This window comes from Eschrichtius robustus, chromosome 12 (assembly GCF_028021215.1).
Source record: "Eschrichtius robustus isolate mEscRob2 chromosome 12, mEscRob2.pri, whole genome shotgun sequence".
Classification (NCBI taxonomy): Eukaryota; Metazoa; Chordata; class Mammalia; order Artiodactyla; family Eschrichtiidae; genus Eschrichtius; species Eschrichtius robustus.
Window position 1 is genome coordinate 79906959 of NC_090835.1, and position 14870 is coordinate 79921828.

Consider the following 14870-nt stretch of genomic DNA (forward strand, 5'->3'; position numbering starts at 1 on the left):
GCCCTAGCATTGGTTGCAGAACATTTTTGGACTCCATAAATCACATCACATCACATCACATCACTATGCCAAATGCTTGACTTTCTTCCAGCAAGATTAGCTTTAAGCAAAGTTCCTATAATGAAAACAATGGAGAATAAGAGTGGCCCTTCTCCTGAAGCCTTAGATAGCAGGCGTTATTATTTATAAATGTGATGTTCTCCAGCTGGAGGAGAATTGCACTTACCCATCAGTCCTATTATTTGGTCCTGAATGTAGGCATCTTTTCTCCCTGATACATGTACCTGGGGAAGGGGACTGCAATAGAATTGTGAAGAATAGCAGAGAGAAAGGATCAATATGACCAATTTCGCAGAAGAAGTGAATAATTTTCAACTTGACAATGATAATGAATCATACTCTACATTTCTGTTTTTCAAATTGCAGGTTACCATCCATTAGAGGGTTGCGAATTCAGTTTAGTGGGTGGCAACCAATTTTTGAGAGAATGTCAGATAGAATAAAGTGGAATACAAGATAAAAATCATGGATTTATCAGAGTGCCTTGCTTGCAGGTAGGAAGAATAGTATTTTAACATATAAGTTTTTAAAATATAAAAATTATATGTTTTTTTAGTTTTATACATGGATCGCTATATACATACATATTTTTGTCTGTACACACTGAGTCACAATGTAAGATCTGTTTCTTACTGTGTTAGGGTCAAAAATTATTGAAAGCTACATGTATATGTGAAACATAAGGATACTTTTAAGACAGCTCACACTGGTTCTTCTGTTATTTCCCTTTGTAAGGATCAGTTAAAAATATATCCTAGGGAACTTCCTTGGTGGTCCAGTGGTTAAGACTCCGAGCTCCCAATGCAGGGGACCCAGGTTCGATCCCTGGTCAGGAAACTAGATCCCGCGTGCTGCAACTTAGACCTGGCGCAGCCAAATAAATACATAAATAAATATATGTAAATATATACCCTAAACAATAGTAATATTGCAAATTTCCTAGTGTGCCCATCCACCATGTGGTTGCATATGTGAGAACTTCTTTCTACCCACACTGTCAGATCGTGAATTCCGCACGTATATCTCAACACCTATGCAAATCCATTACCACACTTTGCCTGTCATTCTGCCATGTTCCCTTTCCCCTGATCAGATTTGGTTTACAAGATGATGGTGTAAGTCAAAATACTTTCCTCCTGTTCATTGGTTAGGAACTCAAAGACAATTTTTTTTTTTAACTTTTTCTTCATGGGTGCTTTGTTTATTTATTAATTTATTTTTTTCTTAACATTTTTATTGGAGTATAATTGCTTTACAATGGTGTGTTAGTTTCTGCTTTATAACAAAGTGAATCAGTTATACATGTACATATATCCCCATATCTCTTCCCTCTTGCGTCTCCCTCCCTCCCACCCTCCCTATCCCACCCTTTTTAGCTGGTCACAAAGCACTGAGCTGATCTCCCTGTGCTATGCGATTGCTTCCCACTAGCTATCTATTTTACGTTTGGTAGTGTATATATGTCCATGCCACTCTCTCACTTTGTCCCAGCTTACCCTTCCCCCTCCCCATGTCCTCAAGTCCATTCTCTCGTAGGTCTGCGTTTTTATTTCCATCTTGCCCCTAGGTTCTTCATGACCTTTTTTTTTTGTTTGTTTGTTTTTAGATTCCATATATATGTGTTAGCATACGGTATTTTTCTCTTTGTGACTTACTGCACTATGACAGGCTCTAGGTCCATCCACCTCACTACAAATAACTCAATTGCTTTCTTTCTTTCCTTCTTTTTATGGCTGAGTAATATTCCATTGTATATATGTGCCACATCTTCTTTATCCATCCATCTGTCAATGGACACTTAGGTTGCTTCCATGTCCTGGCTATTGTAAATAGAGCTGCAATGAACATTGTGGTACATGACTCTTTTTGAATTACGGTTTTCTCAGGGTATATGCCCAGTAGTGGGATTGCTGGGTCATACGGTAGTTCTATTTTTAGTTTTTTAAGGAACCTCCATACTTAGGAACTCAAAGACAATTTTAAACTCAGAGACAATTTGGAAGCCTTCTTGTAAGTGCCCGTGGATTGTCATCTCAGCAGAAGACTCAGTGGAGCTGCGAAAGTCCCTCTTAGTCTTGACTCCAACCAGGAAGGCTTTGAGCCAAGATCAGTGAGTTTTGTCTGCTTCCTGGTCACAGTTTGCCCCGTGAGCCTAAGGGGATCAGAGTGAGCTCGTCTCCATTAGAGCATAAGGAAATTTATGGTTGCTGAGGACTAAGTGGCTGGTTGGTTGGCTAAGTATTGTAGGGTTATGTGCTGTCCTCATCTTCAGCTGGATCCAACTCTGTTGTCTATTGCAGGTGAAGAGCCTCATGTGTGAAAATGAAGTCCCAGGCAATCACGATTTACTGTTTAATGTTATTTCTGGCCACAGAATGTTCTCATCCTAGATCCAAGACCCACATAAAAGTAAGTTTGATCCATTCTTAGGTGGTCCCGTTAGAAATCAGTCAGTTCTTTGAGATGACTAGAGTTATGATAAATAACGTGTCATTTAAAAGAAACTTTCAGATGACTACGATTTTCCCCTTACTCATGGCAGCTTTCTAAAGAAAGGAATAAAGAAAAGACAGTACAGTATTGTTGTGACAGGGTGCAACAGTATTACAGAAAAACCTCCTTGCAAGCCACGGGGTATGTAGACAGGCAGCTGATGAGAGGAGGAACCACTAGCCTGGCAGCTGAGCAATTTAGGTTCAAACCTTAACTTTGCTTGTTAGTTGCACAAGTTGCTTCACTTCTCTGAGTCCTTAATTTCCTTACCTATAACATGAAGAGTGGTTGTTTTTTTTTCTTTTAGATCTTTACACTCCTTCATAGCTACAGAGAGTTTGTGATTCTATTATTGCAACCTAGCACTCATTCTTAGTACCTGCTGACTTCTTCCTCTCTGAGGATACACAGTATCGGGTGGACCATATTAGTTTCATTTCACAGTTTCAGTTAATACAGGCAGAGAACAGCTTAGTGCTATAATTGTCATCACTGTGTTCTCCAAGGATACTTAAACTTTTCAAAAGTTGTATCCAATCCACTGACCTTCAGAGCTCAAGTGACCACTGTCAAGTATCTAACCTTCATCAGGGGGCAGCATGTTCTCAGTCGGTGCTCACATCCCTGTTTCCTTCAGCAAGTTCCTGCCATATCAGCTGCAGTCTTCTTCCTAGTCCTGAACACATTTTCTTTTCATGTCCACATAGAGCCTCTAAGTTGAGATGAGAGAGGAGAGGCCCACAGTAAAGAAGATGTCTGGGAATTTATGTTTTACAGGATGGAGATAAACTTCAAGGTCCTGAAGGAAAACCCAAGACTGAAAGGATGCAAGGTGTGTGGCTATAGAATAGTTTTCTTCCGTTTGAAGACAGGGCAGAATAAAGGAAGGGCATGGATATTGCAAGCCTGTCCCCAGACCACAACCTTTCACATAGAATAACAATCTTTAATAAATTCTTAATGTTTACTGACATTGATAGATTTTTAAAAAATAATTATACTATTATCCATGGCATAGTCAATGAAGCAAGTTGGCAAATATTCTCAGTTGTTCTAGAATAGTAGACAAGAGTCCCTTTTAAAACTCAAAAGGGAAATCTGTGTGAACTAACGAGCTAACAAGAGGCATAAGAGGGAAGAGGACAGGAGTCTTTCATTCCTTCATTCAAAGATGTTTTCAGGATGCTTAAATGTATGTAACACTCTGAGGCCGAGAGGTCTGTTGAAGTGATATAAGAGGTATTGTGTTGGCAAGACTGGTCACTCTCGAGAAGTGAAAAATAAACTATGGAGGCATCATGAGTAGTAAGATAGTGAAATCATGTGGTTCTCACCCACATAGTAGTGATAACAGGGCTCTGCACAGTCACGGCCAAGTACATTTCTGGTGGCAAATACATCTCTATACAGATGTGGAGTTAAGAAATGAAAGAGGAGAGAAAGGTAGCTAATTTTCATTGAGCATTTATGACAACACTGATCTAAGTGCTGTACGAGATGCTGTCTCATTCAATGTTTGTAATAAGACTATGGCATTACCTCCAAACTATATTTATGAATGAAGAAATTGAGAAGCACTCAGCTTAAATAAATTGCAAAATTGATACACTTGGGTAGATGTCAAAGAAGGATGCAAAACCACTTGTTTCCTTTCTCCATAAATGGAGTCATCCACAGAGCTGTCCAAACCATAAATATCAGTGCAGCCTCTGACTCACAGCCGATAGGGCACTTCATCATATTTATTTCAATACCTTAATAGCTCTCAGCATCATCTGCTTCTTTCCATTGCACTGCCACTATCCGAAGGCAATTCTTCCTGGGAATACTTCAACAGCTTCATCAAGTCAATGCACTCTATTCATGGCCCAAATTAGGCCACCACCAGTTTTTATAAATAGAGTTTTATTGAAACACAGCCATGCCCAATTATTTACATATTGTCTTTGACTGCTTTCATGCTACAAAAGCAGAGCTGAGTAGTTATGACAGACCATATGGCCCACAAAGCTGAAAATATTTACTCTCTGGCTAGCCTTGACATATTTAGCAAATAAAAACATAGGAAGTGCAGTGAAATTTAAATTTCAGGTAAACCATGAATAATCTTTCATGGATCATACGTATACGAAAAAATTATCCATTGTTTTACTGAACATTTTTAGTCAGTCTTCTTTATTTATGGATTCTGTATCTGAAACTTCTCTTACTCATAGAAATTTATTTGCAACCCCCAAATCAATACTCACACTGCTTTCTGAATCATTCACAGGCATGCACAGAATAGCAGAAAAACTGAGTTGGCCGAGGTGCTTGTTCACAGCTGAACGAGGTGGCCCTTGGCCTTCTTGTTTCAGCTCTCCTACTATAAACAAGTGTTCTTCTTGTGGCCTATGTAGTGCCACATGTTTTGCTTTTTGTGCTTTTTGTTGGTGATTTCACTGCTTAAAATGGTCCCCAGATATAGTTCTGAAGTGCTGTTTAACGTTCCTAAGAAGGTTATGATGTGCCTTGTGGAGAGAATACATATGTGAGATAAGCTTTGCTCATATGCTGTCATGGGCTATGGTGCTATTGGTCGTGAATTCAGTGTCAGTGAATCAACAACATATGTTAAATGGAAACACAAAACAAGCTTATATATTGATATATTGATTGGTTGATGAAAATGTTGTGAGCAGAAGCTTGCAAGAACCTAACCTTGTATTTCTCCTAGGAGCGATGGTTATGTTTTTGCTAATTCAGTGTTTGTGGCAGTGACTATAGAATTTAACTGCTGCAAATCATGGGAATTGGCTGTATCTGAAAATAAAATTAATATTTAACTGGCACTTAACCTGTATTTTATCTGGCAACTCTATTTACCTGGTCCTTTACAGAAAAGTTTACTGACTCCTGCTCCATGCTATGGTTAATTATCTTTCAAACACAAATCCAATCATGTTTTCTGGTAGCCCCCATATTAGCACAGGATCCAAGATCCTTCACTACTTGACATGTTTTCCTCCCCACCCTCATCTCTTGCCACTCTCCCTTCAGACACTCTGAATCAGCCTTTATGAATGACCTGCGATCCCTCCTTTCCACATGCTCTTCACTCTACCTAGACGTCAGCTTCACAACCTGACTGTCATGTCTTGTTGCTAAGAACCCAGGTCAATGTCACCTCCTCTGGGAAGTAATCCCCAAGGCCCCAGAATGAGTTAGATGCCCCAGTCAGAGTGCGGAAATGCTAATTAGGATTCTCTCTCTCTCTTCTCCTTTTAAGAAAAATGCCATGGACCTTGCACCACTTCGTCCAACTGCAGCCAGCCTTGTGTTCAGCACTTTCGTGGAGAAATAGGATTTATCTGTAATGGAAACAAGTGGCAAAAATCAACCGAAACATGTACAAGCCTTTCTGTGGAAACACTCTTTATGGTGATTCATTTGCATATTTGCATCTTATTTGCATATTCTACAGGAGCCAATCCCCCAGGAGGGGGTAGAGGCGTTTTTAATGTTTTCTGTTCAGCATGACAATAAGTCTCAGATCTGGACTTGAGAAATTCTACGGAGCAGATTCAAGTTTGTCTATTCCTTCCTCACCCAAACTCTCAGCTACTCTCTCCTCTCCCTACTCTATTTCTCCCTCTCAAAATCTTTTCTCAAAAAAAGATCTGAAATTTATCTATACAATGATAAACACTTAGAGATTAAAATTTTAGCTATAAAGATGGATTTGCATACCTCTTATGCTAATCAATGAAGCAACTAAATGTGTCTAGAATCAAAATAAGTTTGATATCTTTTTCAAATACTTTCAATCACTTGACCAAAAGAAGAGAGAGATGTGGGTCCCAGAAGGAATGGAAATCCAATGAATACAACAATTCTCAATTAAAATATTTTATCTTATATCCTTTCACTTAGTGACTGTTTCCTTCTGCCCCCCCCCCCAATCTTGTAGAAGCACATTGATCTCTGCATCTCCTAAAATGTCAACAGTGTTTCTATAAAGGGAGTATCAATGCAGTGTCACTTAGCATAGGTAATCACATACATGTCCCTGCAACGACAGTGGCATTCAGAAGTGAGTTAAATGAAGTAAGCTATTGCTTTGGCCTATCCTAAGTCATATTCTGGGAAATTCTAGGTAAAAAGTATGAGGAAATGAGCAAATAACCTCTTCTATTTAGTGAACTCTAAACTTTAAAAAATTACAATGCCTTAGCATTCTGTGTTTAACTGCCAATCTCCAACAACCACTCCCCTCTGAAGTTCCATGTGGCTCTTCTTTAAAAAAAAAATTAAAATAATGAGACAAATTTTGTTTCTAGAATTTCTCCATATCTCTGGAGAAAACTGTCTTGTTATAATACTTGAGTTAAAATCACTGTCCTGAAAGCAGATTCCAATAAGAAAGGTCAACATCCTGATCCCTGTGGGAATTCTGATGGACTCTCGTGCCCATTTGTGAGCCCACTTACCTTCTCCATACTTTTCAGCATCTAAACCACTTTTCAGGACCACTTACTTCTCTGTCTGTTTTTCCCATGTGGATTATTTGTGCCTTTAACTCCTTTAGTCTGACACTTTAGGTACTTAATCATTTTTGAATGAAACTTTTTTTTTTTTTTAAACAGGACTTAAATAACACATCACGCTTTTCTGTGGCAGCACCATTTATACCTCTGCAAATTGTTGACTACCAAGCCCCAGAGCCAATTGAGAGTGTAGCTCAAGTCATCCAAATGAACTGCCCACTTGATTATGCCTGCATAATTGATGTTGTGAAATCATCAGAAGCCACGTCTGGAAATATTGCATTTATAGTGAAGTTACTAAAAAATATTTCTACACACTTGTCTGATAATGTTACCCAAGAGAAAATGAAGGTATTCTTTGTTAATTTCATTTTCAAAACTGACAATATGTTTTTTTTCAAAATCTTGCATTTTAATAGTTTCAAATGTATTTTCAGGGTAAAAGCTATGATAACCACAGCAATCAGAACAGTTCAGTTCAGTTTTGCATATTGATTTATACCAGTTTATGGAAATTTTCAAGAAGTTAGAACATTTTTTATACATGTTTTTGTACAGACTGACTATTTTCAAGAAACTATCACATAGTGATGGCTGTGGGGAAGATTGTTCCTACTCTAGTGTTGCCCAAATTTTATTCTTGTAGAATGTAATTGTCCTGAGAAATCTTAGCAGAGCTTCCATTTTTAAAAGAGAGATCTGTAGCACAGCAGATATAGGAACTCTGGGTTAAACAAAGCCAAGTAGGTCTCCTTATGGCAGGACTTTTTAGAGCTTTTCATGTGTTAATGAACCTTGGCACTCTTTATAAGAGTGAGGGGTATAAGGATATGGTATGCTGTACTTCTCAAACTTGGATTGCCATAGAATCTACTTCCAATCTCCTTCTCAAACAGTCATTAATATCTCATGGGAAACTTGGGTTATACAAGCTGCAGTGTGGAAATGCTGCCCTGGGCATATAATAAAGCAGGTAACTCTGATCTGTGATTCGTTTTATTTTATTTTATTTTATTTTATTTTATTTTATCTTATTTTATTTCATTTCATCTTATTTTATTTCATTTCATTTTATTTCATTTCATCTTATTTTATTTCATTTCATTTTATCTCATTTCATTTTATCTTATTTTATTTCATTTCATTTTACCTTATTTTATTTTGTTTTATTTTTAACATTCTTTTACTTTTCTCCCCTCTCTGCAGGCCTACTAGTATGAGATTCTAATAAACAGTGCATTTGAAGAGAAATATGTCAAATAATTTCAAATCATTTGATCTTTAGATATTTCAGGTTTTAGAAATCAACTTTGTACAACACTGTGTGAATCCCCAGTATAATACCCACTTTTCTCCACTGCAGAGCTACTTCAAAGTGGCCAACCACATCCTCGACAAAGCAGTCATTCAAAATTGGGCTTTCATTCCTGACAAAAATGCTGGCTCGGATTTGTTGCAGTCAGTGAATTGGTTTGCGAGGCGATTCCGCATCCAGAACGAACTGGAGCACATTACGGATGAACTCTTCATTCAGACGAAAGGGCTTCACATCAACCACAATACCTCAGAGAGAAGTTTCAGCTTCTCCATGAACGTGAGCAATACAACGGAGGGTATCCTAGGAATGATAGAAGTTCCCAGGCAAGAGCTGTGGAAGCTGCCACCAAATGCATCCGAAGCCATCGGCATAGCTTTTCCCACCTTGGGGGCTGTTCTGAAAGAAGCCCACTTGCAAAATGCCAGTCTTCCCAGGAGGGTAAATGGGCTGGTCGTTTCGGTGATTTTACCAGAAAGATTGAAGCAAATCTTATTCACCTTTGAGAAGATCAATAAATCCCGGAATACCAGGGCCCAGTGTGTTGGCTGGCACTCCAGGAAAAGGAGGTGGGATGAGAATGTCTGTGAAACAACATTGGATACCGCCAGCAAAGTGAAATGCTGGTGTAACTACACCAACGTGTTGATGTCTTTTTCCATTCTCATGTCCCCCATGTCTGTAGACAACAAGGTCCTGGACTATATCACCTGCATTGGGCTCAGCGTCTCCATCCTTAGCTTGATTGTTTGCCTGATCATTGAAGCCACAGTTTGGTCCCGAGTGGTTGTGACGGAGATATCATACATGCGACATGTATGCATTGTGAACATAGCTGTGTCGCTCCTGACCGCCAATGTGTGGTTCATCCTAGGCTCTAACTTTAACAAAAAGGCCCAGAACTACAACTGGTGTGTTGTGGTGACATTTTTTAGCCACTTTTTCTACCTCTCTCTGTTTTTCTGGATGCTCTTCCAAGCACTGCTCATCGTCTATGGACTATTGGTCGTTTTCCGGAGGATGATGAGGTCCTGCATGATGGCCATTGGCTTTGCCATTGGCTATGGGTGCCCGTTGGTCATTGCTGTCACCACAGTTGCTATCACAGTGCCAGGGAAAGGCTACATGAGACATGGTGCCTGTTGGCTTAACTGGGACAATACCAAAGCCCTTTTAGCATTTGCCATCCCAGCCTTGCTTATTGTGGCTGTGAATCTTGTTGTGGTTTTGGTTGTTGCTGTCAACACTCAGAGGCCCTCTATTGGCAGTTCCAGGTCTCAGGATGTGGCCGTTATTATAAGGATCAGCAAAAATGTCGCCACCCTCACCCCATTGCTGGGACTGACCTGGGGTTTTGGAATAGCTACCCTCATAGAAGGCACTTCCTTGATATTTCATATAATCTTTGCCCTGCTCAATGCTTTCCAGGTAAGTTCCAGAAGGCAGACTTATTTTATTAATTAATATTATTAATTAATATTTTATTTATAAAACATTATTATTATCTTACAATTTGTTATTCTGGCTTTACAATAAAACATGGCTATGGTTTAAAAATATAGAACACCACATATTCCTTCCATTTCCTTCTATATCTTAGAGACATTTATCTGTGGCATCTCTCACTCTATTGATTGTCCAGTTGGATTTAGATGATCAGGCTGGTTGGGTAGGAATCTCCTTTCTCCTCTCCTCACTGGTTTACCTGTATCCCTCCTAAAGTTTCAACGTCAAAAGAAGTTGACCTGCACTTATGGAGGACCAGTCTTTGGTCAGGGATGTGTGAGGCTATACTTAATATGTTATGCCTCAAAACAAGCACAATTTTTATCTTTTCTCAAGTAGTTTGGGTGCTCCATAAAATAACAGTCATGTTTCACAGTCTGAAGGGATGCCCCTTGCCACTCACTTTGGGTGTTAACCAGTCAGGGGTTCTCATACCTCTTCCTCGCTGTTCTCTGTGAAATAAATGTAGGTTGTTATTCACAGAAATGGATCTTGACACATGTTAGTTGATCCCAGGAATGTCACTTTCTCTGGTCCTCAGACTCTCCTCTATAAGATAAGGATGCACCTAAAATGATCTCTATTTTCTTTTCTTGCTTAACATGCTTGGTTTGACAAGATTATCCATCTAAAAGTTGTTTCACTTCATCTTGGCTACTAAGCCATTTTCAGGAAGCTGTCATTAGTCAGGCTGCTTTCCATATCCATGAGTAATAGAAAATTTGACAAATTCATATTTTTAAAATGTTTTAAATCAGGGGCTGGCAAACTATGGCCTGCTGCCTGTTTTTGTAAATAGTTTTACTGAAATACAGCCTTACTCATTGGTTTACATTTTGCCTACGGCTGCTTTTGTGTCACAATGGCAAAGATGAGTTAGTTGCTACAGAGGCTGTAGAGCTTGTAAAGCCTAAAATATTTATTATCTGCTTCTTTGCAGAAAAATATTTTCAAAAAAAAATTTTGACCAGTGCTTTAAATAAAATAAATATAACTGTTTAAATAAAGCCACAAAGTATTCCATGTCCCTGTTACTCTATTTCAAAACCTGATACAAAATAACAAAGCCAACTTTAAAGAAATGCCAACTCAGTTCAATTATATATCTTACTTATAATTCTTTAGTAACTATGGAGAATATTTATTTCACTTTTTCCTTTGCATTGCTTTAAAGAGAAACCTTTTACTTAAGGATTTCTTGGGGCGGGGGGCAGGAAATCAAAAGCTCTTGGACTCACATATATCTCCCCAACTCTTGAAGTTACTCTGGTTACTAATGATCCCATCCTATTTTTACTTCGCAACTTAATTAAACCCCAGGAAATTTTGTTCTGCATTTCTTTTTCAGATCATTTCTCTTTCTATTTTCTTGATGGAAAGAAAAATTCTAAACCCGCTTTAGTTACACACACTCCATTTTTCTAAGCAAGCTTTTCCTGTGACTCACATTTAAAAATTTCAGTCTTCTGATCAGTGTTTCTTCTTCATGAAACCATCCTTAGAAACCAGGCTTCCCTTCACTCTCATGGCAGGATCCAGATTTTTCTTGGACCTCAACTCCCACCACATAAAAGGGTTGACCGTCAATTATTGTGACTTTATAGGTGACCAGATAATTTAAACTTGAAGAGACCCTGGCCTCACAGGTCTCTGTAACCTTCTCTTTCTTTCATGCAGAAACTTCTTCCACCACCTCAGAGGCTCCAGCTGCCTATTTCTTCCACTGAAAGTAGACTAGAATACGTTTCTTTTTCTCAAGACACCTTCCCTGATTGTGACTTTGAATGACAAGATTTTATGTCACATGTTACTGCCATCATGAGTAAGAACAGCTATCTTAATATTTGGGAAGAAAGTAAAGAGATTTAATAAGGTTGCAAACTCTATCCTACATCTGAAGCCATTCAGTAAATATCAATAACTCTCATGCACAAACATGAAGGTGGTCCTCTCTCTTTGAGATACACTCAAAGAAAATTCTCATCAATGCATTTTTATGGGAATCAGTGGAAATTAAAGTTTCTAATGTCTGATAAGTATCTTCGAAGGAATCTAGAAGAGTGGTATTAAAATAACAGCTGGGATACAGTCTGCAAAACTGTCCCTCATACTTTGTTGAATTTTGCCACAGGGGTTCTTCATCTTGCTGTTTGGAACCATTATTGATCACAAGGTAATTTGAATTTGTTTCACTCATTGTAAATGATCTCCATGTAGTTGACGGGAGCAGGAGGTTGAAGCAGCCTTGATCAGAGGGCACAGTCCGGAAGAGTTGAGTTTGTGGGGTGGTTCAAGGCATCAGCTTTGAGGGGGAAAGGAACGAACTATACTCTTTCATGTCCTGTTCTTTATCAAGTCAACTGGAGGCTATGTTTGAACATAGCTGGTGAAAAAGAATAGAAACCATGACCAGAATTTTAATCTTAATCCTAAATTTAGTTGTAACTAAACCTCAACTTTTATCCAAGTCTCATTATTTTCCAAGCACCGTGCTAAACCAGTTGATGCCGCTTCTACCAGGGTTGCTGGCCTCAGAGTTTCACGACACAGGTCTGGGCCCTGGGGATGTTGTCATTTCTTCACTGTCATTGCTTCCTTAGATTAGAGATGCTTTGAGGATGAGGATGTCTTCACCGAAGGGGCGGTCAAAGGCAGCAGAGGTAAGCCTCTCCTTTTCAGTCTCAATATTGGAGGATCAACGTCCTCAGCAGAGTCATGATGAGACAAATATTATAGCTTAGTGTTCAGGATTTGTTAGCAAACAGAATCATGAGGACATACTTTCCTTCATTCATTTCTTCATTCGACAAATTTGGACTATCCTGCTAGAGCTTAAAGCCGATGGAATACAGACCTCAAGAAAAGTTTCCAGGGAATTCCCTGGCAGTCCAGTGGTTAGGATTCGGTGCTTTCAGTCCCGGGTCCTGGGTTCGATCCCTGGTCAGGGAACTAAGATCCTGCAAGCCCCTCAGAGCAGCCAAAAAAAAAAAAAAAAAAGAGAGAAAGAAAGAAAAGTTTCCATACCGGTTGTATTTCAACTAAATACATTTAGACCATTGAGATGAGACAACATGAACCCAGAACCTTAAATTCTAAAAAATGCTAAAGCCGGGAAATACGACAAGAGTTAGAAATGAGATTTTAGTCCAACCTAGTCATTCCATAGGTAAGGAAAGTAAGGCCCAGAGTACTTGTGAGATTTGCCCAAAGCCACCCAACTAATGGTGAGAATTAGCATTCTCCTTGCTTTGGGCTTTTTCAGTGAGCCACACTGCCTTGAATGGAAGTGTTTGTGTATTTATAGATATTGAAGATGACTTTTGACCTAGCTATCTGTCTTTTCATGCACCAATTGAAATTGCCATCATTGTTATATTAATTAGAAAGAAGTCGTTTATTCAACCAACAGTTTCTCAATAAGAGCTACTTTTAAAGTAAACAAATAAAAAGCTTTCTGGACACATTGAGAGTCAGAATTTATGGTCAGCTAGTACTGAGTGTGACTTTTAGCGCCACAGTTCATCCGTTCTAAGATAGACATTTTTTATTCACCTCTAAACATTTCTGAAATTGAAATGTTTTGTACAGTCAGTGACAAGTCATGATTTAATTGGCAAGTTATTTTTTCCTTTTCTTCCTTAGTGGATGTAAAAATAAGATGTTGCTTACAATGTTAGATTCAGTGAAATATGATAATTTAATTCTGTGTAGCTGTGTCAACTTGAGTACTTCATGTTTTCATTTTTACATGTTTATCTCTAGTCAGGCACAGACATAAATATAAATCTATGTGCATTTTGGTCAATGCCATTCCTCATCGACGTCACTGTTATTTTTTCCCCATTTAGAATGCATCGTTAAGCCCAATGTATGGATCTAAATTAATGAATTGTTGAGGATAAGATGTGAGTATTAAAAACTCAAGGAGAAGCTTGACTTGTAAGCTGTGACAAACCCCTCAATGCCCCCTGGTAGCACACTATTGCCTACTATGTGATGCTGGAGGGAGGTGGGAAGGAAACGGGGATATCTTTCAGAGAATGGAAACGTCTTTATTGCCCAGCACATAGACGAAAATACGCACATCTTTAAAACCTACGTCATCTCAGTTTACATGACCAAATCTTAAGAATACTTTTTTTTCTGTCCTCAGTGAGAGGATGTTGTCATCATACCTGCTCTGATACAGGATACATCTTGCTGTTTACACACACCTTAATTCCATCTTGCCAGTGAGTGTTGACACTTAGGAGAACCCCATTGTTGAGAAGGAAGACAATTGATTGGAATCACAAAGCAACAAGTCCATCTCTCCCTAATGAAGTTGGGGTTCAGAATCATTCTTAAGGGGGTATGGGTGGAGTTGTGGTAAATTAGCTGTCTACTCACAGCCAACCTCTGAGACATACTTCTACACAGGTGAAATCAGGGGAAAACAAATATTAGGCAGCCGTGAAGGGGAGAATAAGTCACAAAGTGGCAGCCAGAAGCCTGAGAGGTAGCAGGGGCATGTGGGCAGGGCAATCAATCTTGGTATGCTTTTGTCTTGGAGAGCTTTTGTGGCCTTTCTGCATGGATATAGATAAGTCTCAGATTTTATGTTTAAACACCACCTGGCAACAGGCATATCCTCTTTTACATTCCTTTCGTTTCTGAGTCATGGCCCATATACTGAGCAATGGGGCAAAGCAAAGGGTTGAAACAATCTCATGGAATCAAAGATGCTCTGAGTTTGAAGAAACTTTGAGGGACCTCCTGGGTTACAGATTATACAAACCTGATGTTGTGGTGCTGTGGACATTGGCTCATGGTCCCAGGAAGAGGGAGGGGAGGGAGGGGGGGCTCTGTCCTATACATTGACCAGCGTGTATGGGGTGCTGTGAAAACAGAGAAGAAAACACTGGCATATTATTCTTAATTAATCACCTTCACATTTGGATTTTTATATTAGAACATTAAAGCGGAGGAAA

The 14870-nt window shown here is 39.0% G+C and overlaps 1 protein-coding gene across 1 annotated transcript; it reads left to right on the top strand.

The window, feature by feature from the left end:
• The first annotated feature begins 489 nt into the window (after positions 1–489).
• ADGRF4 (adhesion G protein-coupled receptor F4) lies at positions 490–13796 on the top strand. Its single transcript, XM_068559194.1, has 9 exons — positions 490–554; positions 2361–2469; positions 3331–3385; positions 5822–5973; positions 7179–7430; positions 8443–9822; positions 12032–12073; positions 12501–12560; positions 13749–13796. The coding sequence occupies exons 2-9, from the start codon at positions 2383–2385 to the stop codon at positions 13794–13796; spliced, it is 2076 nt and encodes a 691-aa protein (XP_068415295.1). The 5' UTR covers positions 490–554; positions 2361–2382.
• The last annotated feature ends 1074 nt before the right edge of the window (positions 13797–14870 follow it).